Source organism: Jaculus jaculus, chromosome 1 (assembly GCF_020740685.1).
Source record: "Jaculus jaculus isolate mJacJac1 chromosome 1, mJacJac1.mat.Y.cur, whole genome shotgun sequence".
NCBI lineage: Eukaryota > Metazoa > Chordata > Mammalia > Rodentia > Dipodidae > Jaculus > Jaculus jaculus.
In genome coordinates, this window is record NC_059102.1 from 31,405,341 (window position 1) to 31,430,170 (window position 24,830).

Consider the following 24,830-nt stretch of genomic DNA (forward strand, 5'->3'; position numbering starts at 1 on the left):
GGAGTTCGTTTGCAGTGGCTGGAGGCGCTGCTGCACTCATTATTTCTTTCTCTTTCTGCCAATTTCTCTATCTCTCAGAAAATATTTTTCATTTTTAATAACAATTCTTTCTTTCTTTTTTTTTTTTTTTTTGTTTTTCGATGTAGGGTCTCACTCTGGCTCCGGCTGACGTGGACTTCACTATGTCGTGTCAGGGTGGCCTCGAACTCGTGCCGATCCTTCTACCAATGCCTCCCGAGTGCTGGGATTAAAAGTGTGCGCCACAACTCCCGGCAATAATAATTTTTTTTTAAAGGATATTATTGCATTTTAATTACTTTTAGAAGTCAAGGAAATTCGGTGAGATTCCTTTAAGGTGGGCTCCCTGTACACCTGAGCAGCCACGCCTCACCTTGACCTAGGTGAAACCACATTTCCCAGAGGGCCCCGCAGACCTCGGCGCCTGCGCCTTGGAGCCAGAGGGTGGGGCGGGGGGGAGGGGGGAGGTGTGCCGGCGGAACTGGCGCGCCGTCGGTCCATCCGCTCCGCTCGCGCGCGCCTCGCCGGCTTTCTCGTGATGGAGAGGGTCGCGGCGGGCTCGGGGGAGGACGCGGCCCCGGCCGAGGCGGAGGCGGAGGCGGAGGGCGCCGCAGCCATGCCGCCGCCGCCGCCCGGCTCCCCGCCCGCGCTCACGCCCGCGCCCGCCGCCTGCGAGGAGAGCCTGGCGTCGCCGCCGCCCGAGTTCGGGGCTCCGGGCTGCTCGGGCTCGCGGCCCCCCGAGCTGGAGCCGGTGCGCAGCCAGGGCCGTGTGCGAGGCCGCTTCGAGGACTACGACGAGGAGCTGGAGGAGGACGAGGAGCTGGAGGACGAGGACGAGGAGCTGGAGGAGGAGGAGGAGGAAGACACGAGCCACTTCTCGCTGCGGCTGGAGTCGGGGCGGCCGGAGTCGGAGGACGAGGAGGAGGTATTTCGTGACCGGGCTCGGCCCGAGCCCGCCTCGGCCACGCCGGGGTGCACGCGCCCACGCCCCCTCCCCCGATGCCCACCGCCCCCTGCCCTCCGCGCGCGCGCGCAGGCCTGCCTCCCTCGGCCGGTTCTCTCGATCTGCGGATCTCTCGATCTGCGGCGGCCGCTGCCTCTCCGAGGGCTCTTGGCGGGACGGGCGTGGATGACTTTAAGGCGTCGGTGGGCACCGTGCCTGGCACCCCCGCGCCGGGCTGACAAAAAGTCGGACGGCACCCTGTCACTTTGGGGCGCGGGGGGTGCTCGTGCAAGGGTGCCGAGAAGAGGGGCGATGAATTTTTCTTCGACTGGCTCTCGAATTGGGAGAGGGCATTTAATATTTTAAGAAACATGGTAGCACAAGGGGAAAGTTTGCCCCTTTTGTAAATTATATCCCCTCTGTGTCAATGTGTGTTTTTATTTATCCTAGAGCGTGGCATCCTTTGGAAACAGCACTTTATCTTTGGGCATTGTAAATTTCAAGTCTTTGAAGGGGTGGAGTTGTAACTAAAGTACACATCACTTTATGATGAGCTGTAGAGAATAAAGTTTAAATTGTTTTATTTTAAAAAAAAAAAACTGTTTTTTTTTTGGGTGGGGGGAGGAGTTTCCGAGGTAGGGTCTTGCTCTCTAGCCCAGGCTGACCTGGAATTCACTGTGTAGTCTCAGGATGGTCTCAGCAGCCTTCCTACCTTCTGCCTCCCAAGACGCCGGGATTAAAGGCGTCTGGCCTTATTTTGTTTTAAAAGGGGTTCTGTTTTGTGCAACCTAGCCTCAGATTCCTGTGATTTTTTTCTCTCTCAACCTACAGAGTGAGACGGGTAGTAGGCACCGGCCACCTCGCCTGGCTTATGACTTTGAGAAGGCAAAGGCTTGTATTCTAAAAGTGTTACCATTGCATTTACAGCGCCTGATTAATCTTGCTGAGCTGACCCCATACATCTTGTGCTCCATTTGCAAAGGTTACTTAATAGATGCAACTACCATTACAGAATGTCTTCACACCTGTAAGCATACGGTTTACATTCCTGAATTGTATGTTAAAATTTTGAAATGTCTGTAAAGCGTCCTGATTTAAGCATTTCTTTTCTAACAGTTTGTAAAAGCTGCATTGTAAGACATTTTTACTATAGCAACAGATGTCCAAAATGCAACATAGTGGTACATCAGACACAACCTCTTTATAACATAAGGTAAGAATGCATACATAACTATTTTAACAATAGCTTTTCTGAAAGATTGACATTGTGTAATTAGGAATACTTTTTTGTTGTTTTTTAAAAAATATTTTATTTTTGTTTATTTATTTGAGACAAGAGAGAGAGAGAGAAAGAAAGAGAGGATGGCCACACCAGGGGTCCTGGCCCCTGCAAATGAACTCCAGATGCATGTGCCACCATGTGCATCTGGCTTTCGTGGGACCTGGAGAATTGAACCTGGGTTTCACAGGCATGCGTCTTAACCACTAAGCCATGTCTCCAGCCCCGCACCTCCTTTTTTTCTGAGGTAGGGTTTCACTCTAGCTAGTTGTCTAGCAGTCTCAGGTTGGCCTTGAACTCACTGCAGTCTTCCTACCTCTGCCTTGCAATTGCTGAGACTAAAGGCATGTGCCACCAGTGCCTGGTGGAATAAATTCTTTTAAAAATTTACTTATTATTATTTGCAAGCAGAGAGAGGGGGAACAAAATGAAAGAATGAATGGGTGCACCAGGACCTCCTGCCACTGCAAGCAGACTCCAGTTGCATATGCTGTTCTGTGCATGGCTTTACATGGTTACTGGGGATTCAAACCTGGCTATAAGGCTTGCAAGCAAGTATCTTAACCACTAAGCCATTTCTCCAGCCCGAGAATAAATTCTTTATTTCCCATAAAATTAGAAGGGAGGAAACTGCATGTTATTTTTAAGAAATGTGTATGCACTTCCTGTGTATCAGGCACTGTGATATCTGTTAAGAGATTTTAAAAGGGGAGAGGAGAAAAAGGAAACCAGCCAGATGTGGTGGTGCATGTCTTTAATCCCAGCACTTGCCTTTAATCCCAGCACTCAGGAAGCAGAGGTAGGAGGATTGCCTTGAGGTGGAGAACACTCTGAGACTACATAGTGAATTACAGGTCAGCCTGGGCTACAGTGAGACCATAACTCAAAAAAACAAAAAAAAAGGGGGCTGGCGAGATGGATTAGTGGTTAAGTGCTTGCCTGTGAAGCGTAAGGACCCCCGTTCAAGGCTTGATTCCCCAGGATCGACGTTAGCCAGATGCACAAGGGGGCATCGCATCTGGAGTTTGTTTGCAGTGGCTGGAGGCCCTGGCATGCACATTCTCTGTCTCTCTCTCTCTCTGCCTCTTTCTCTCTCTCACACTTTCAAATAAATAAATAAAAAAAAAAAAAAAGAAAGAAAGAGAAAAAGAAAAGAAACAGGAAACCAAACACAGATTATAATCATTTTCACCATGTAGTTTATAATGTTGTTTTAGAAGTAATATCTGAAACAATTGGCCTCTCTCTGGTAGATTATTATGGCCTATTGAGCAAGCTGTTATGCTGTTTCCTAGGAAAAGAAAAGTTCCAAAAGTAGATTACTTTTTACCTAGCAAATAAAAGTTTTTATTATGTTCATAGGAAGAGTACTTTGTACGTGATATGGCATACAAAGGTTAAAATACAGTCTCTGTCCTCAAGCTGTAAGGCCAAGGAACAATTAATTAATCAACTGTTTAAGAACCTATTGAACACTTAAGACTATGTATAATCAGCTTAGGTCTTTAGATGAATTACATATTAGGCACTGTAAGTGCTTTTTTCCTGTGATACTCAAGGAGACATCAGCCCCCCAAGGGAAACCTGGTGAATTCACTTTGTTCCAAAATTCATTTTTCTGAATTCTAAGGAATTTTCCTATCTTTTATTAGGTTGGACCGACAATTGCAAGACATAGTGTATAAATTAGTGATGAATCTAGAGGAAAGTAAGTTTCTTTTATTACATAGTTACGAATCCCAGCATCTCTTGACTCTGCTAGTCTCATTTTAATCTAGTTTGTGTTTTATCATTTTTTTAGGAGAAAAAAAGCAAATGCATGATTTCTATAAAGAAAGAGGTCTAGAAGTACCTAAACCTGGTAAGTTTGGATATTAACTGTAATGTGCTTACAGATTAAAGAATGCTATTTAAAGCTGGGTGGGTGGCTCATGCCTTAAATCTCACCACTAGGGAGGCTGCGGTAGAAATACCCAAGGCCACCCTAGGCTACAGTGAATTCCAGGTCATTTTGGGCTGGAGTCAGATCTTGCCTCGAAAAAAAGAATAATACTTCATAAAATATGTGCCCTTTGAGTTATTTTTGGAGAAGTAGCTAGTTAATATAGGATCAGAGAAGGGCCGGGAGTGTTGGTGCACGCCTTTAATCCCAGCACTTGGAAGGCAGAGGTAGGAGGACCGTGTGAGTTCAAGGCCACCCTGAGACTACATCCTGGACTAGAGTGAGACCCTACCGTGAACCCCCATGTCCCCCCCAAAAAATCAGAGAAGCAAAGTCTTGAGAGTATGCTGTGGTATAACTCAGTTTAATAGTTTATAACAAGAGAGTTGAGTATGGTGATGTAAGCTTATAATTCTAGCACTCAAACTGAGATAGGTCCGCTATGAATACAAGGTCAGCCTGGGATATATGGTGAATAGTGAAACCTTGTCTCAGAAGAAGAAGATAAGAGAGGGTATAGGATCTGGAACTAGATTTTTTTTTCCTTTAAAAAAATATTTTAATTTCTTTATTTGAGAGAGAGAGAAAGAAGATGAAAATGACACTTTATCAAAGAATACATTGAATAATACACTCAAAACAACAGTACCTGGAACATAGTAACTGTTCAAACATTAATTTTTATGTTTGTAATGTCATAGTATGTAAGTCAGATGCATTGTGGATTTTTTTATATTTAAGCATTTTAATGTGTGCATATGTGTGATTTCTTTTTTTCTAACTTGATTTATTTATTTGAGAGACAGAAAGAGGCAGAGAGAGGGGGAGAGAGAATGGGTGCGCCAGGGCCTCCAGATGCATGTGCCCCCATGTTCATCTGGCTAACATGGGTCCTGGAGAGTTGAACCAGGATCCTTTGGTTTTGCAGGCAAACGTCTTAATTGCTGAGCCATCTCTCTAGCCACCCCCTTTTTTATGGAGGGGGGTTTCAAAGTAGGGTCTCATTCTAGCCCAGGCTGTTCTGTAATTTACTGTGGAGTCTCAGCGTGGCCTCGAACTTGCAGTGATCCTCCTTCCTCTGTCTCCCATTGCTGGGATTAACCGGCTAAATTTTTTTTAATTGACAACTTCCATAATTGTACACAGTAACCCATGGTAATTCCCTCCCTCCACTTTCCCCTTTGAAACTCCACTCTCCATCTTACTCCTTACCCTTCTTAATCAGTCTCTCTTTTATTTTTGATGTCATCATCTTTTCCTCCTATTATGATGGTCTTGTGTAGGTAGTGTCAGGCACTGCAAGGTCATGAATATCCAGGCCATTGTGTATCTGGAGGAGCGCATTCGAAGGAGTCCTACCCTTCCTTTGGCTCTTACATTCTTTCCACCACCTCTTCTGCAGTGGACCCTCAGCCCTGGAAGGAGTGATAGAGATATTTCAGTGCTGACCACTCCTCTGTCACTTCTTCTCAGCACTATGGTGCCTTCTGAGTCATCCAAGGTCACTGCCATCTGAAAAGAGAAGCTTCTCTAACCAAAAGTGAGAGTAGCATTAATATATGGGTATGAACATTAAGAGGAGTGATTACCAGGCAGTTTGGTGAGTATAATGGATTCATTTAGCTAGATACCAGCATATATTATACCCTTAGGGCTCATGATTACCCCTATTGTAGGTTTTCAGTATCAGGGATGTATTCCTTCCCATGGAGCGGCCCTGCCATCCAATTAGAGAGCAGTTGGTTTTCCCCATAACAGACATGCCTATTATTGTACCTATTGGCTCATTTGGCTGGGCTGGCCAAATGTAAGGCTTGCAGTGTCCACTGTTGTTTATCTCTACTGATAACGTCTCTCTCCCATGGAGCTGTATGCAGCATAGCTTTTTCTAGCTTTCTATCAGCTGGTCTACATGGAGGAGGTTTTCAGCTCAGCTCCAGCAGAATTTCTCAGTGGCCTTGCAGCCCACATATGTGGAGTCTTCAGCAATAGGGTATTACCATCTATGCCTCATAGGAAACCTAGAGCCTCAACAATGGTAATGTTTGGGGGCATTAAGGACCTCCCTGGCCAACAACTCACTGGAAGGTATCCTATCCCTGGCTCTGAAAATTTTGTAGTAACTATCTATGGCTTCTGAATGTTCCATTGTCCAAAAAAGAGGTTTCCATATGACTTATTTATAGCCTCTTAGATTTTTTTTTTCAAGGTAGGGTTTCATTCTATCCCAGGCTGACCTGGAATTCACTACATAGCCTCAGGTTGTCCTTGAACTCAAGGTGATCCTCCTACCTCTGTCTCCTGAGTGCATGTGCCACCAAGCCTGGCCAGTATACTCTTAGATTTTGATTAGCCCTCCCTTCACCTTGTCTTTACTCAATCTCTTCCCCTGAGCTCAATTAGGCTAGATTGTGGTTTAATGCTAATTCTACTATCTGGTGACCTTACGCAAATTTTTAACTCACTAAGACTCACTTTATCATTTAAATACAATATATTTGTGAGTACAGATAGGGAGAGAAAGTGAGTACACCAGGACCTCTTGCAGCTACAAATGAGTTTTAGATGCATGTGTTGTTTTGTGCATTTGGCTTTACATGGGCACTGGGGATTTGATCCCAGGCCAGCAGGCTTTGCAAGCAAGCATCTTTAACCACTGCGCCATCTCCCCAGGCCTTACTGTTTTTTGAGTGTAGCACCAGTACCTATGGTAAGGTTTCGATGAGATGATACATGTGTACTAAGCATGAGAAGCGTTTGTAAAGTGTTAACTGCAGTTACTGTTACTGTTTTAATGAGCGGTCTATGCCTCTAATAAACCAATCACGTCTGTCTTTATTGTGGGGTGGCCCCTGAGTTTGCTGCTGATTTCATTGTTTCAACAGATCAGATGATTTTAACAAATGGGAAATTTGATAAGTGTTTTATGACCATTTAGTCAACCTAGTAGTAATATGTTTGTATTTACTTTTTCAAAGATTTCAATTTATGAAATAAATTTTGATCCTAAATTAGCTTTCCTGTTTGGCTATCAAATAGCTGTTCCACAGCCAGTCCCATCAAGCAAAGGAAGAACTAAGAAAGTTCTAGAATCAGTGTTTCGTATTCCACCTGAACTTGATATGTCTTTATTACTGGAGTTTATTGGGTGAGTACCTGAAATACTGTTTATCTATATTTCCAGGGACTGGGGAGATTGAAGCAGAGTCTTACATTGTAGCCTAGGCTGTCCTCACTATGTCGTCCAAACTGGGCATTGAACTCAAAGCAGTTCCCTTGCCTTAGTCACTTGAATGCTGAAATTACAAGTGTGAGCCACCACACTTGGCTTGAAAAATCTACTTTAAAAAAAAATGTTTTTAGAGACTTTATTAGATTAAGAGAAGGAATGAGAAGAAAAATACAGAGAGTTCCTGCCATGAGGGAAGTGACAATGGATAAAGCTCCTCCAATTTTTACCTAACAAATAGAATTAAAAAAAATTTATTTACTTTTTGTGACCAAATCTCCTTAGATTTCCATGATGTCCTGGAACACACTCTGTAGTCTAGCTCTCCTCAGTCTTCTGACTCTCCTGCCTGAGCCTCCTGTGTACTGAGGCTATAGGCATGTGCCACTAGGCGTGGTTAAAAGGTTTCAAATTGTGGGTTGGGACATAACTGAGCAGTTAAGGTGCTTGCCTGCAAAGCCAAAGGACCCAGGTCAATTTCCCAGGGCCCACATAAGACAGGTATACAAGGTGGCAGGCACATGCATCTGGAGTTCGTTTGCAGTGGCTGGAGGCCTTGGCGCACCTATTCTCTCTATCTCTATTTGCCTCTTTCTCCCTACCTCCCCCTCTTTCTCAAATAAATAAATGAACAAACAAACAAATAAAATTTAAGCCATACTTGGTGTGGTGGTGCACACCTTTAATTCTGGCACTCAGGATGCACAGATGGGAGGATCACTGTGAGATCAAGGCCATCCTGAGACGACATAGTGAATTCTAGACTAACCTGGACTAGAGCGAGACAGTACCTTAAAAAAACAAAAAAAAATTTTTTTTCTTAAGTTTTAAGAATTGGAAGTAAAATCAAGTTTAGTTGACAGCCCTTTAAAAATTAATTATAGAATGTTTAAGATTTCAACTATAGTTTAAAAAGTACTATAATACCTCCTGGTACCCTTATCTGCCTGATAAGTCATTACTGGTGGGCATGGTACATTTACCTGTGATTCCAGCACTCTGGAGATGGTGGTAGGAGGAAGACCAAACTCAAGGCCATTTTGAGCTAACATAGCAATACTCTTGTCTCATTCCCTACCTCCAAAATAACTAAAAAACTATACCATTGCTAACATAAAAGAAATTCTTGGTTACCTTTTCTGTTCATTTTCCTCCCCCAGAGATTAATGACTGTTGAAGGGCATCTTCAGCTACATAGTTAAATGCCCACCCAGAATGCAAGAGATCCTGTCTCAAAACAACCCAAAGCTTGGAGCTGAGTTTGGAGGCACATGCATTTAATCCCAGCACTCGAGAGGTAGGAGGATCACTGTTAGTTCAAGGCCACCCTGAGACTACATAGTGAATTCCATATCAGCCTGGGCTAGAGTGAAACCCTACCATGACAAACCAAATAAATAAATAAATAAAAGTTTTTTTGTTTTTTTTTTTTTTGAATTAGGGTCTCACTGTAGCTCAGGCTGACTTGGAATTTACTGTGCAGTCTCAGGGTGTCCTCAAACTCATAGCAATCCTTTCTCTGCCTCCTAAGTGCTGGCATTAAAGGCATGTGCCACCATGGCTGCCCCTCCTTTAAATTAAATTAATTTATTTGTAAGCAGGGAGGGAGAGAGAGAGAAGAGAGACAGACACAGAGAGAATGGGCTTGCCAGGGCCTCTAGCCACTTAAAAACTCCAGATGCATGTGTCCCTTGTGTATCTGGCTTATGTGGGTCCTGGGGAAACGAACCTGGGTCCTTTGGCTTCACAGGCAAACACCACTATGCCATTTCTCCAGCCCCCTCCCCCCCCCCCGCCTTTTTTTGTTTGGTTTTTCAAGGTAGGGTCTCACTCTAGTTCAGGCTCACCTGGAATTCACTATGTAGTCTCAGGGTGGGCTTGAACTCACGGCAATCCTCCTATCTCTGTCTTCTAAGTGCTGGGATTGAAGGCATGCACCAGTGCACATAGTCCCCCCCCCCCTTTTTTTTTAAAGGGAGAGAGACTTGGCACTACAGGGCCTCCAGCCACTGTAATTGAACTCCAGATGCGTGTGCCATCTTGTGTGCATGTGCGACCTTGTGCACTTTTATCACCTTCTGTGACTGGCTCACATGGGATCTGGAGAGTAGAACATGGATCCTTAGACATCTCAGGCCAAGTGCCTTAAGTGCTAAGCCATCTCTCTAACTTTTCTTTTGGTTTTTGGAGGTAGGGTCTTGCTGTGACTCAGGCTGGCCTGGAATTCACTGTGTAGTGTCAGGCTGGCTTTGATCTCATAGCAGTCCTCCTATCTCTGCATCCCTAGTGCTGGGATTAAAGGTGTGCACCATCACACCCAGCTAACTAGTATTTTTTCTTTTTCTTTTTGAGAGAGGGAGAGAGAAGGGGGTGAGGGACTGATTGGGTATACGAGGGCCTCCAGCTACTGCAAATGAATTCCAGATGCATGCGCCACCATGTGCATACTGTTTCTGTGGGTCCTGGGAATAGAACTGAGGTCCTTTGGCTTTGCAGGCAAACACCTTAACCGCCACGCCATCTCTCCAGCCCTAAATAAAAGTTTTAAGTTGGCAGCACTTTACTAATATGCTTGAGGTCGTTGACTGTAAATGAGAAGTCACGTATGTGCATGCCAGTGTAAATGAGAAGTCACATATGTGCGTGCCGATGTAAATGAGAAGTTGCGTGTGCGCGTGCCGGTGCAAATGAGAAGTCGCGTGTGTGCGTGCCGGTGTAGGCCAACCTGCTGTATTGCCATGTATTCAGTAAATGTTTTACAATGTTTTAAAGTAAATAGTTGTATTTTTACCCCCTCTATCCAGACAGGGTATCACTAGCCCATGCTGACCTGGAGTTCTGAAAGTGATCCTCCTGCCTCAGCCTCCCAAGTGCTTGGATTAAAGGTTTGTGCCACCATGCCTGGCTTAATAATTGTGTTTTCTTTCTCTATTTTGAAGTAGGCTCTTGCTCTAGTCCGGGCTGACCTGGAACTCTGTAGACCGAGATTGGCCTTGAACTAATGGTGATCCTCCTACCTCTAACTCCAAGTGCTGGATTAAAGGCGTGTGCCACCACACCCGGCAATAGTGTTTTCTAATTTGCTTTTTATTCAACTTTATGCAATTAATTGTGCTAAAATGTATACATATAGCCCATGTATTTTCACCGTTTCCTTTTCTTCCATTAAAATGAAACTTATCAGGGTTGGAGAGATGGCTTAGTGGCTAAGGTACTTGCCTGCAAAGCCAAAGAACCTAGGTTCAATTCCCGAGGACCCACGTAAGCCAGATGCACAAGGTGGTACATGTGTCTGGAGTTCATTTGCAGTAGCTGGAGGCCCTGACGTGCCCATTCTCTATCTGTCTGTCTCTCTATCTGCTTCTTTCTGTTCCTCTCAACTTAATAAGAAGAGAAAGAAAGAAAGAAACTTACCAGTTTGTTTGTTTTGAGGTAGGATCTCAATCCCAGGCTGACATGGAGCTTACTCTGTAGTCTATGCTAACCTGGAACTCTGATGCAGTAATCCTACTTCACACTCTCCAGTGCTAGAATTAAAGGCATACACCAAACTCAGCTTACCTTTTTTAATATACTGTAGAAAATTTTGGTTGTTTCTAAGTTTTTGTTTTTTGTTTTGCTATTACAATGTTGCTTTATAAACTTTTTTTGTGTTTTGTTTTTTGAGGTAGGGTCTCACTCTAACCCAGGCTGACCTAGAATTCACAATGGAGTCTCAGGGTAATCTCGAACTCACAGGGTTCCTCCTACCTCTGCCTCCTAAATGCTGGTACTTGCACCACCATGCCCAGCCAGCTTTTTTTTGTGTGTGTGCGTGTGAAAATCATCTTGTGGGCATGTGGAAGAGTTCTTTAAGGGTGAAGATTTTCTCCTTCTTTCCTCCCTCCCTCCCTCTCTTCCTTCCTTCCTTCCTTTTACTTTTTTGGTTTTTCGAGGTAGGATCCTGCTTAACTCAAGCTGACAAAATCACTATGTAGTCTCAGGGTGGCCTCGAACTCAGGGAGGTCTTGCTGGGAGGTTACGTCTTGCTGGGATTAAAGGCTTGTGCCACCACACCCAGCAGTGATTTTCTAAGTCTTGGAAAGATTAATTCCTTTTCAACTTTACTTAATGTGTCAAATTACTTATTAATTTACTTTTTTCTTTGTTTGTTTTTGCTTTTTGAGGTAGGGTTTCACTCTAGCCCAAGCTGACCTGGAATTTATTACATAGTCTCAGGGTAAATTCAGACTCATGGTGGTCCTCCTACCTCTGCCTGCAAAGTGCTGGGATTAAAGGTGTGCACCACCATGCCTGACTTATTTAATTCTTTTTCTTTCTTTCTTTCTTTCTTTTTTTTTTTTTTTTCCCCAAGGTAGATTATCCCTTTAGTCCAGACTGACCTGGAATTCACTATGTAATCTCAGGATGGCCTTGAAGTCACAGGGATACTCCTACCTCTGCCTCCCAAGTGCTGGGATTAAAGGTGTGCACCACCACACCCAGCTCTTAATTTACTTTTTTGGGGATGGCAGTCTCACTATGCATGTGTTAGGTGAGTGTGATAAACCACTATACCATTGAAGCAGCCTCTCACTGTGTATGCGACTTGCTTTTATGTAAATTTTTGCTAAATTTTAGCGTGTTATAGTACACTTGTATTACAGCATCATAAACACAGTTTAGTAGTCACAGAATTGACATAGATCAAGTTGTATTTACACAGCTCACAAAATAAAGTACTATTCTTAGTAAAATTCCATATTCTCACTAGATGTGGTTCTGCATGCCTATAATCCCAGCAAGACCAGTGACTGAGACAAATCTGGCCTACATAGTGAGACCCTGTCTCACAAAAATAAAATCACTAAATTAAATTTAAAAATGAATGCTGACCTGATGTGGTGATGCACACACTTGGGAGGCAGAGTTAGGAGTATCACTATGAGTTCAAGGCCAGCCTGAGACTACATAGTGAATTCAGGTTAGCCTGGATTAGAGTGAGATCCTATCTTGAAAAACTAAAAAACAAAAACAAAAAAATTAATTAATTTAAATAAAAGCTAGATTAAACTACTTTTGTAAACTGGGTGTGGCAGTGCATGCCTTTAATCCCAGTAATGGGAGACAGAGGTAGGAGGATTCCCCTGAGTTCAAGGTCAGGCTGAGACTGTAGTAAATTATGTCCAAGTTGACCTGGGCTAGAGAGAAACCCTAACACTAAACCCCAGCTCCCTTTCCCCCCCAAAAAAACATGCATTTGTCTCACCACTAGGTGGCAGAAATGACGGTTATATATTTTTTTTGTTTATTTAATTGAGAGTGACAGAGAGAGAAAGAGGCAGAGAGAGAGAGAGAGAGAGAGAGAGAGAGAGAGAGAGAATGGGCGCACCAGGGCCTCCAGCCACTGCAAATGAACTCCAGACGTGTGCGCCCCCTTGTGCGTCTGGCTAACGTGGGTCCTGGGAAATCGAGCCTCTAACCAGGGTCCTTAGGCTTCACAGGCAAGCGCTTAACCACTAAGCCATCTCTCCAGCCCACATTAAGTATTTTTATTTCATAAAGATTTAGGTGAAAACTTTCAACTAAAATAAGTGGTCTGAGCTGGACACGGTGGTGCACACCGTGTCTCTCGGGAGACAGAGGTAGGAGGATTGCCATGAGTTCAAGGTCACCCTGAGAATACAGAGTAAATTCCAGGTCAGCCTGGGCTAGAGTGGGACCCTACTTTGAAAAACCAAAGTAATAATAATAATAATAATAAGTGTTCTGGAGGAAAAAAAAAGATGCCAGGCATGGTGGCTTTTCTAGCATTTGGGAGGCAGAGGTAGGAGGATTGCTGTAAAATTGAGGCTAGCCTGAGACTACATAGTAAGTTCCAGGTCAGCCCAGGCTAGAGAAAGACCTTGCCTTGAAAAACAAAAAAGCAAGAACCAAGCAGGGCATATACCTTTAATCCCAGTACTCAGAAGTCAGAGGTAGAAGGGTCACTGTGAGTTCCAGGCTATCCTAAGACTACATAGTGAGTTCCAGGTCACCTGGGCTAGAGCAAAAGCCCTACCTCAAAAAACAAAAAGTGGGCTGGAGAGATGGCTTAGCGGTTAAGCGCTTGCCTGTGAAGCCTAAGGACCCCGGTTCGAGGCTCGGTTCCCCAGGTCCCACGTTAGCCAGATGCACAAGGGGGCGCACGCGTCTGGAGTTCGTTTGCAGAGGCTGGAAGCCCTGGCGCGCCATTCTCTCTCTCTTCCTCTATCTGTCTATTTCTCTGTGTCTGTCGCTCTCAAATAAATTAAAAAAAAAAAAAAAGTGGTCTGCAGAGCCTACAGGTTAGATTCCCTGCTACCCACAAAAAGCCAGATACACAAAGTTGCATCTACGTTGAGAATTCATTTTCAGTGAAAAGAGGTCCTGGCATACCCATTCTCTTTGTTCACAAATAAATTAAAATATTTTAACCTGGCATGGTGGCGCAGGACTTTAATCCCAGCACTTGGGAGGCAGAGGTAGGAGGATTGCCTTGAGTTCTTAGCCACCGTGAGACTATGTGGTGAATTCCAGGTCAGCCTGGGCTAGAGCACTGGGGAGGCAGAGGCAGGAGGATCGCCGAGAATATGAGGCCAGCCTGAGACTACATAGTGAATTTCAGGTCATCCTGAACTAGAGTGAGACCTCAAAAAACAAAAACAAAAACAACAACAACAGCAACAACAAAAAGAAATAGGGCTGGAGAGATGGCTTAGTGGTTAAGGTACTTGCCTGTGAAGCCTAAGAATTCATGTTTGAATCTCCAGGTCCCACGTAAGCCAGATGCACAGTGACACAAGTATGCAAATGTTGCGCATGTGCCAAAAGGGGCACATGTGCCTGGAGTTTGCAATGGCTGGAGGCCTTGGTGTGGCCATTCTCTCTGCCTTTTTCTTTCTTTCTCTCTCCCTCAAATAAATTTTAAAAAGAAAACAAAGCTGGGCATGGTGGTGCAAGCCTTTAATCCCAGCACTTAGGAGGCAGAGTTAGGAGGGTCTTGGTAAATTCAAGGCCACCCTGCGACTACATAGTGAATTCCAGGTTATCATGGGCAAGAACAAAACCCTGCCTCAAAAAGAAAATTAAGGGCTGGAGAGATGGCTTAGCGGTTAAGCGCTTGCCTGTGAAGCCTAAGGACCCCGGTTCGAGGCTCGGTTCCCCAGGTCACACATTAGCCGGATGCACAAGGGGGCGCACGCGTCTGGAGTTCGTTTGCAGAGGCTGGAAGCCTTGGCGCGCCCATTCTCTCTCTCTCCCTCTATCTGTCTTTCTCTCTGTCTGTCACTCTCAAATTAAAAAAAAAAAAAAATTGAGAAAAAAAGAAAATTAAAACGAGGTTAGGCGTAATGCCTGTAATCCCAGCAGTCTAATGGTGGAGAGAGGATCATCAGGAGTTTAACTGCATAACAGGTTCAGGGCCAGCCTCGGCTGCATGAGACCGTCTCCAAGAAGTTAAGCTAGGCGTGGTGGCACATGTCTTTAATATCAGGACTTGTAGGAGGATCACTGTGAGTTCAAGGCCACCTTGGGACTCGAGAGGAATTACAGGTAAGCCTGGACTAGAGTGAGATCCTACCTTGGAAAAGAAAAAGTTAAATTACTGTTTCTCAAAATAATCCTACTTATTTGCAAGCAGAGAGAGGTAGAAGAGAGGCAGACTGAGAGAATGGGCATGCCAGGGCCTCCAGCCACTGCAAACAAACTACAAATACATGTGTCACTTTGTGCATCTGGCTTTACATGGGTACTGGGGAATCAACCTCGGGTTGTAAGGCTCTGCAGGCAAACACCTTAACTGGTGAGCCATCTCTTCAACCCTCAAATATTTGTATTTTCCTGTTGTCTTAAATGATTGAATATATAGTTTGAAGTATTAATGATTAATGAACTTTTCTTTTACTTTTCAGTAGTAATGAAGATGCAGGAAACTTTAAGGTACTTAATTCTTTTTTCATTTTGTCAAAAACATATACAGATGTGAATTTTATATCAAATCATCAGCCAAATAGAAATTGTCCTCTGGTTACAATAAAAATATTTGACAGCCAGGTGTGGTTGGCATACCCCTTTAACCCCAACACTCTGGAGTCAGAGGTAGATGGATCACCATGAATTTGAGTTTAGTCTAGGCTAGAGAATGAGATCCAACCTTGACCCCCCCCCCCAAATTGGAAGTATTAAAATATGTACAATCCAACCATGATGTTACATTAGTTATAAGGCTAATACTTATGACAGGAGGTTTTTGCTAGTTCAGAACAGTGACCTAAGGAAAATAAGCAAATTAACTTATAAAACTAAGTGCTATGTTAATTTGGTAATTATTTTAGTTTTTTTCTGTTTTTAAATTTTTAAATTTTTACTTTATATATTAAAGAGGGAAGGAGGGAAAGAGGCAGACAGAGAGAGAGAATGGGCGCACCAGGGCCTTCAGCCACTGCAGATGAACTTCAGAAGCATGTGCCACCTTGTGCATCTGGCTTGAGTCCTGGGGAATGGAACCTGGGTCCTTTGACTTTACAGGCAAGTGCCTTAACTGCTAAGCCATCCCTTCAGCCCTTAGGGTTTTTGTTTTTTGTTTTTTTTTTAGCTTTTATTTATTTGTGTATAGGGAATAAGGGAGGATGCGTGTGCCGTAGTGTGTATGTGTAGGTCTGAGGACCACACTGGCTGTGTGCTCCACCTTCTTCGAGACAGAGCCCCTGGACTGAGAACTTTGGATTCTAGCTCCACCTCCCATTGTCTAGTCTCACTAGGATCACAGATGTGTATGCCACTTCACATCCAGCTTTGTGTGCGTGCAAGGGATGTGAGTCTGGGCCAGTAGGCTTTGCAAGCAAGTGACTGTAAGCAAGAATCATCTCTTTAGTTTTTTGAGACAAGGCTTTCATTTAGTAGTTTTTTTCCCCCCAGTTGGCTCACTGCCTTAAATTTTTTTTTTATTAACAACTTCCATGATTATAAATAATATCCCTGGTAATGCCCCCCCTTTCCCCTTTGAAACTCCATTCTTCATCATAACCCCTCCCCTTCTCAATCATTCTCTCTTTTATTTTGATGTCATCATCTTTTCCTCCTCTTATGATGGTCTTGGGTATGTGTCAGGCACTGTGAGATCATGGATATCCAGGCCATTTTGTGTCTGGAGGAGCACGTTATAAGGAGTCCTATGCTTTAGCTCTTACATTCTTTCCGCCACCTCTTCTGCAGTGGACCCTGAGCCTTGACTTGGAAGGTGTGATAGAGATATTGCAGTGCTGAGCACTCCTGTCACTTCTTCTCAGCACCATGATGCCTTCTAAGTCATCCCAAGGTCACTGCCATCTGAAAAGAGAAGGTTCTCAACCAAAAGTGGGAGTAGTATTAATATATAGGTATGAACATTAAGAGAAATGATTACTGGGCAGTTTGATGAGCTCATTTAGTACTTTTTTATTTTTTTGGGGGGGGAGTGTTTCGAATAGGGTCTCACTCTAGCCCACTATGTAGTCTCAGAGTGGCCTTGAACTCATAGCAATCTTACATCTGCCTCCTGAGTGCTGGGATTAGAGGTGTGCCCCACCACACCTGGCTTTTGCTAAATTTTACTAAAATTTAGTAATTTCAGTAAACATTCAAAGAGCCCATAATTGAAAATGCAGGCCTATCATCCCAGCACTTGGGAGGCTAAAGCAAAAGGATCACAAATTCATTACGAGCCTGAATTTGCCTTAAAAAACATTTTGTGGGCTGGAGAAATGGCTTAGCAGTTAAGGTGCTTGCCTGCAAAGCCAAAGGACCCAGGTTCGATTCCCCAGAGCCTACATAAGCCAGAGGCACAAGGTGGTGCATGTGTTTGGAGTTCATTTGCAGTGCCTTGAGGCCCTGGTGTGCCAATTCTTTCTATCTGCTTCTCCCCCCATAACTAATATGGAATGGGGGCAGGAAGGAGGGGAATGATGGTAGCAACACTTCATGTGTCTATACAAAATTTTAATTTAATTAAAAAAAATTTGTAGTTGGTTTTGATGGTGTACGCTTTTATTCCCAACATTCAGGAGGCAGAGAGGTAAGAGGATGGCTTTGAATTTGAGGCTACCCTGGACTCCGTAGTAAATTCCAGGTCAGCCTACGCTAGAGTGAGATCCTACCTCAAAAAAAAAAAAAAAAACAAAAAAAACACCACCCTATATATGTGTGTGTGTATATACACACATGCGCGCACACACACACACACGTGTATGTATCTGTGTGTGTGTGTGTATTTTTTTTTCTGGCCAGGCATGATGGCACATGCCTTTAATCCCAGCACTCAGGAGGCAGAGGTAGGAGGATTACCGTGAGTTTGACTACATAGTGAATTCCAGGTCAGCCTAGGGTAGAGTGGCACCCTACCTTGAAAAAACAAAAAAAGTGTATTTTCTGTAGTTGACATTTAGAGTTAAATATGAGTTTAAATTTTTTAAAACAATTCATTTTTATTTATTTATGAGAGAGGGAGTGAAAGAATGGGTGCACCAGGGCCTACAGCCACCACTACAAATGTATTCCAGACGCATGTGCCACCTTGTGCATCTGGCCTGCATGGGTTCTGGAGAATTGAACCTGGGTCCTTAGGTTTTGTAGGCAAGTGTCTTAACTGCCACTCTCAAATAAATAAATAAAAATGAACCAAAAAATGAAAAAAAAAAACAAACAATAAAATTAAAAAAATACTTTATTCATTTGCTAGGAGGGAGAGAGAATGGGCACACCATGGATTCTTGCCACTGCAGACAAACTCCAGACACATGTGTGCCATTTTGTTTATCTGGCTTTATGCGTGAAAACATGCTGTCAGACTTTGCACGTTTCTCCCCAGCCCTAACCTCTAGTTTTTGAAAGCCAAGACCATTTTTTTTTCTTTTATATCTAAAAATTTAGACATGAAATTAGATTGTCCTCTGATGCTATTAAGATGGTAAGCTACCAGGCATACAGGTAGATTATCCAAAATAGTAGCTTCTTAGAGCACCCAGTAGAAGTGTGCTCATTAGACATGAGGATGCTGATCATGGTCACCTTCTGTGATGTGCCTTGTGGGGACTGACACCTTTCTGGGGACTACCCTGCTTCATCTGCTCCTTAATGAGAGCACCTTCACTTGTGGGATATTCCTCTTCCGGCATTACAAGATCCAAGATGGGAGGCTGGTGAGATGGCTTAGTCAGCAGCCTGTTTGCCATACAAGCCCGAGGACCTGGGTGTGGATGCTCAGCCCTCACTTAAAATAATTTTACCTGTTTGTTTTGTAGCCATTAGAAAAGAAATTTGTCCGAGTTTCAGGAGAAGCAACTATTGGACATGTAGAAAAATTTCTCAGAAGAAAAATGGGTCTTGATCCAGCTTGTCAGGTACAGTACATGTATGTAAAAGGAAAGGTGAGATTGTAAGACTACCTTTGGCATGTTGAAGGAAATTGTCTATTACTTCATGTAGTGGTTTCTGTTTTACAATGCTACCCACATTGTGAGCGCTAACTGAATATTGATACAGTGATTTGTACTGCCAGTTTTATTCACATTTGATTTATCTTTTAGTTTTAAGTTTTTATTAGCATATGTTAATTTATATAATCATTTTCATTATGACATTCTACATGTACATAATGAATTTTTAGTATATTTTATTTGAGAGAGAATGAGTGTATCTTAATGTATGTTGATGATCATATTCCCCTTGTTGTCTCTCCCTTCCACTGATTTTTGTTGTTTTGTTTTTCGAGGTAGGGTCTCACTCTAGCCCAGGCTGACCTCAGATTTACTCTGTAGTCTCAGGGTGCCCTCAAACTCAATGGCAATCCTCCTACCTCTGCCTTCAGAGTGCTGGGATTAAAGGCATGCACCACCATGCCCATCTTCTTTTCTACTTTCATGTTTATTTGTTGTTTGTTTAAATTTTTTGAGGCAAGCCCAACAGACTGGCCTTTTTTTAATGTAAGAAAGCAAGAGAGAGAGAGAAAGAGAATTGGTGTGGTAGGGCCTCCAGCCACTAATTTGAACTCTAGATGCATGTGCCACCTTATGTGCATGTGTGATCTTAAGCATGCATCACCTTGTCCATCTGGCTTACATGCGATCTGGGGAGTCAAACATGGGTCCGTAGGCTTTGCAGGCAAGTGCCTTAACCACTAAGCCATCTCTCCAGACCTTTTTTTTTTTTTTTTACTTTTTGTGGCTTGGTGAGTTTCATTAGGGCTCATTATAGGAATGAGGACCAAGTTTTGGTTACAGGAGCATAGACACCTTGCCAGTGGTTACACCACTGAAGACTATGTCTCTCCCCCTTGCCGTTAATTGTTAACTTCCCTTTAAATCTCAGGGATGGTTGGGGTGTCAGGAACCCCTCCCTCCTCCACGACAGGGTGCAAATTGTGCAGATTTACCCAGGTCATCACTGCTTTGAGTTCAAGAGGGGAGCAGCCATGTCATTCCCAAAAGTCAGCGCTGCTTACTACCCCCCACCTCCCTCCAGCGTCCACACCTTCACCCATGGTGCCCTGTGCTACATATTCCAGTCACATCTCAGTGATTTGACCAGTTATGAGCCTCTGCAGTTACCACTAACTACTGCAAAAGGAAGCTTCTCTGACCAAAGCTGACAGCAGTACTCCATCTATGGGGCAGAAGATTAATTATTTAGGATGTACTTTGATGAGGACATGATGTTTATTTGGCAAAAAAATAAAATTATATGTATATGTATATGTATATATATATGTATATGTATATGTATATGTATATGTATATGTATATGTATATGTATATGTATATGTATATGTATGGTGGCTTCTCCTCCTAGAGTCTTTGACCTCCTCAGCCATGGCCTTTGACTGGATTAACAGTATCAAACATGAAATCCCTCCTGTGGACCAGGCCTATTAGAAAGTGGTTGGTTACCCAGTAATAGACTTGCCACTATTACATTAGTAAACACATTTTGCCTGGGCAGTTGGTAGTCTTACACCCAGGTCCAGAATAAGACTGTTGAAGGTGATTCTTCCCCAGTGGTCTGAATAGCACTTTCTGGTACTGTGAGGGCCGAATAGCAGGAAGGGAGCTTCCAGCGCAGTTCCAGCTTGATTTCTCCAGATCCTACAACCAGAATGTGGTATCTTCAGCAGTAGGGTCTCACCATGAGTTCTAATAGGTAGTCTAGAGCAGTGGCAGGAGCCTGTATTGTTTTATGGCTCACAGGAATTTTACCAGCCTCCTTTTTTTTTTTTTTTTTTTTTTTTTGGTTTTTCGAGGTAGGGTCTCACTCTGGCTCAGGCTGACCTGGAATTAACTATGTAGTCTCAGGGTGGCCTCGAACTCAAAGCAATCCTCCTCACTCTGCCTCCTGACTGCTGGGATTAAAGGCATGCACCACCACGCCCAGCTTTCATTTTTTATTTTATTTTTATTTTTTCATTTGTTAGAGAGAAGGAGAAAGAAAGAGGCAAATAGAGAATGGGCACATCAGGGCCTGCAGCCACTGCAAACAAACTCTAGATGCATGTGCCCTCTTGTACATTTGGCTTACGTGGGTCCTGGGGAATCGAACCTGGGTCCTTTGGCTTTGCAGGCAAGCACCTTGATTGCTAAACCATCTCTCCAGCCCATCCATTTCTTATTTCTTATTTACCTTTTTGGTTTTTCAAGGAAGGGTCTCACTGTAGTGTAGGCTGACCTGGAACTCACATTATAGTTTCAGACTGGCCTTGAACTCAGTGATCCTCCTACCTCTGCTTCCCAAATGCAGGGATTAAAGGCATGCATCACCATGCATGGCTAAAAATATGTATATATATATATTTATTTTATTTATTTATTTATTTATTTATTTATTGGTTTTTTGAGGTAGGGTCTCATTCTGGCTCAGGCTGACCTGGAATTCACTATGTAGTCTCAGGGTAGCCTCGAACTCTCAGCGATCCTCCTACCTCTGCCTCCCGAGTGTTGGGATTAAAGGCGTGCCCCACCACGCCCGGCTATATATTTATTTTTAAGTGGAGAGATTTAGAATTTGTGCAACAGGACCTCCTGCCACTGCAAATGAACTGAAGATAGATGAGCCACATTGTGCATCTGGCTTTACATGGGTACTGGTGCAAGCCACTATGTGTCTCCCCAGCTCCCCACTTTCATTTCTTTGGGTGATGTTTTGAAGCAGAAGTGGTCTGATAATCCTCTCTTGCTTTTCCATAGGTAGATATCATCTGTGGTGATCACTTGCTGGAACAGTATCAAACTCTACGGGAAATCCGACGTGCAATAGGTGATGCTGCAATGCAGGTAAGTCTTAGACAGATTATTTCATGAAAGTTAAAATCTCCATATTGGGCTGGCACTGTAGTCCATGATAGGATGATTACCTAACATTCATTAACATTCATGAAGCCCTAGCTGCTGCTGCTGCTGCTGCTGCTTCTTTTTTTTTAGTTAATTTATTTATGAGAGAAAGGCAGAAAGAGAGGAGAGAAGAATGAATGACTTATTAATGGGTACACCAGGGCCTCTAGCCACTGCGAATGAATGCTAGACACACGTACCACAATTTGCATCTGTCTTATGTGGGTACTGGGGAGTTGAACCTGAGTCCTTAGGTTCCATAGGCAAGTGCCTTAACTGCTAAGCCATCTCTCCAGCCTGAGGCTTTGCTTCTGTCCCCAGCTCCACTTAAATCCATCATAGTGGCATTTACCTGTAATACAACCACCGGAGAAGTGGAGACAAGATGATTAGTCTAGGGGTTTAAAAAAAAAAGGTGGGCTGGAGAGATGGCTTAGCGGTTAAGCGCTTGCCTGTGAAGCCTAAGGACCCTGGCTCGAGGCTCGATTCCCCAGGACCCACGTTAGCCAGATGCACAAGGGGGTGCACGCGTCTGGAGTTGGTTTACAGTGGCTGGAGGCCCTGGCGTGGCCATTCTCTCTCCCTCTGTCTATCTGCCTCTTCCTCTTTCTGTCTGTCGCTCTCAAATAAATAAACAATAAACAAACAAAAAAAAAAATTTAAAAAAAAAGGTAATGTCTCCATGTTATCAGTAAACTTTTAACAAACATTCTGTAATTTAAAAAATATGGACTGGGAGCTGGGGGTGGTTGTGCACACCTTTAATCCCAGCACTCAAGAGGCAGAGGTGGGAGAATCGCTGTGAGTTTGAGGCTACCCTGAGACTACCTGGGGAGAAAAAAAAAACATACATACATACATACATACATATATATATAAATGTATTTTTTTCCAGGTAGGGTTATATATATATATATATATATATATATATATATATATATATATATATACACCCACACATACACATACATACATACATACACACACACATACACACACACACACATACATACATACATACATATACATATACACACATACATACATACACACATACATACACACACACACATACGTACATACATACATGCGGACTGGACTGCATATAACTACAGCTATATTAAGTGCTTACTATGTAGCAGGCACTATTGTAAGTGGTTTGCATGGATCACTTCATATCCTTAAGGGGTAAGTATGATACCCCTGCTCCCCTTTTTATTGGTGGTAAAATGGGGGTTAAACTTGACACTGAGCTCTATCCCAAACTATCTTTTTCCTTTATTTTCACACACAAGAGAAGTAGGGCTGGAGAGGTGCACAAGGGGGCGCACTCATCAGGAGTTCGTTTCAGTGGCTGGAGGCCCTGGCATGCCCATTGTCTCTCTCTACCTGCCTTTTTCTGTCTGTCTCTCTCAAAAAATAAATAAAAAAAAATAAAATATATTTTTTTAAAAAGGACAGAGAAAAGGAAATTCATATGGAGTGTTTGCTGATAAGGTAAATTAATAAGGAGGTACAATATTCTTGGACCTTTAAATTTTCTATAAAGAATTTCTCAAGGTTGAAGTACAAAAAATATAGGTTGGCTTTTATTTAATCATATGCACAGTTTTCGAAAGGCTACAAAATACTCTTTTTCTTGCCTTTTCAGGATGGTCTGCTTGTCCTTCATTATGGTCTTGTGGTTTCTCCTCTGAAAATAACTTGAAGATGTGAGGATATTATGAGGAGGAAAACAAAGGAGGCTTTTGCAGGACAGCAGCTCACCAAAGATTTCCACCAAACATGTACTCACCACCTCTTTGTGCTGTTCATGACCTAGTGTCTGTTTTCAGCACCAGGAATCCTAGCATTCATAGGTACCACTTGAAACAATGGAATGTATCTGCCTTGCTTATAGACTCTATGTAAAAAAAAAAAAAAAAAAAATCAGAGCTCAGGGGAAAATTTTCACAACATTGAATTGTAAAATTCCTTGTGATTCTTCCTTTGAAGTTGGTTGTTGCTTCTTACCATGAGGTACATTGGTTGCTGTTTTCTCCTGTGTGGAGCCATGTATTTTTTTTCGAGATGGTGGGTGAAACTCTGCTCTCCAGGCTGCATCAGTTGGGCAGTTGTCTTTTCAGAAAAACAAGTTTGCTTTTGAACAGGAGATTCAAAGCCAGTCTGTTAAACTGCAGGGTGTCCTTTCATAGCCCAAACCAGCGGCCACTTCTGTATATTGCTAGTATATTTGAACTTGTGTCTTTTTCATATATATACCAGCAATACTGTTCAGGCAATGCTAAAGCTAAGTCCCATTACTGTGTGTGAAGAGACCGCCTCCTGTCTCCTTGGCTTGTTTTGTAATAAAGGTGCTTCTTTAGGTTTTGTAAATTTTACTTGCAGAGCAGTGCTGCTGGTGTAGCGGTATCATGCCAGATCCCTCCTCATGGTTGTAGAGACTTGTCATGGCCCTGCTTCTGAAAGGGACAGAAATTTCAGGTAAATTACAGAGGTTTACAGACCACTTGCTCATTGTTTTCTTAGTAAATCCATTTACTGGTTTCTTTTTTGATGTTGATTTTTCCATTATTTGTCAGTAGATTAAAGAATAAGAGTACTTGAGAACGTTGCTTTTATGCAAGACTTCAGTTTTAAACATTATTTTGCCTAAAATTAGCATCCTGATGCTTTCTAAAAGAAGTATTTTGTAGACTATTTCACAGAAAAATTTCCAAATCTGTATAGAAACATAAGAAATTAGACAAGGATTGGCAATTGTTTTATAAAGAATTTGTGAATTCTGCATAAATCTCTTCTAACATTTAATAAAAATTTTATTTTATCCAATTTTTGAAGTGTATTGATTGGATTAAAAGAAACCTTTAAAACACAAGGCATCCAAATCAAAGTTAAATTGCCATAAGGCAGGTATTTAAATAAACATCTTTTTGCACTTGGCTGTACACATGGGTCCTAGGGAGTCAAACTTGGGTCTTTTGGCTTTGCAGGCAAGTACCTTAACTGGTTAGCCATCTCTCTAGCCTGAATAAGCTTTTTTTTTTTTAGAGATAGGGTTTTAC

General features: G+C 42.9%; 1 protein-coding gene across 1 annotated transcript; it reads left to right on the forward strand.

The window, feature by feature from the left end:
- Positions 1-556: 556 nt before the first annotated feature.
- Pcgf6 (polycomb group ring finger 6) lies at positions 557-24,597 on the forward strand. Its single transcript, XM_045146626.1, has 10 exons — positions 557-943; positions 1,889-1,988; positions 2,078-2,174; positions 3,893-3,948; positions 4,042-4,101; positions 7,222-7,330; positions 15,322-15,349; positions 18,688-18,786; positions 21,622-21,708; positions 23,417-24,597. Exons 1-10 carry the CDS (start codon positions 557-559, stop codon positions 23,471-23,473), a joined length of 1,080 nt encoding a protein of 359 aa, XP_045002561.1. The 3' UTR covers positions 23,474-24,597.
- The last annotated feature ends 233 nt before the right edge of the window (positions 24,598-24,830 follow it).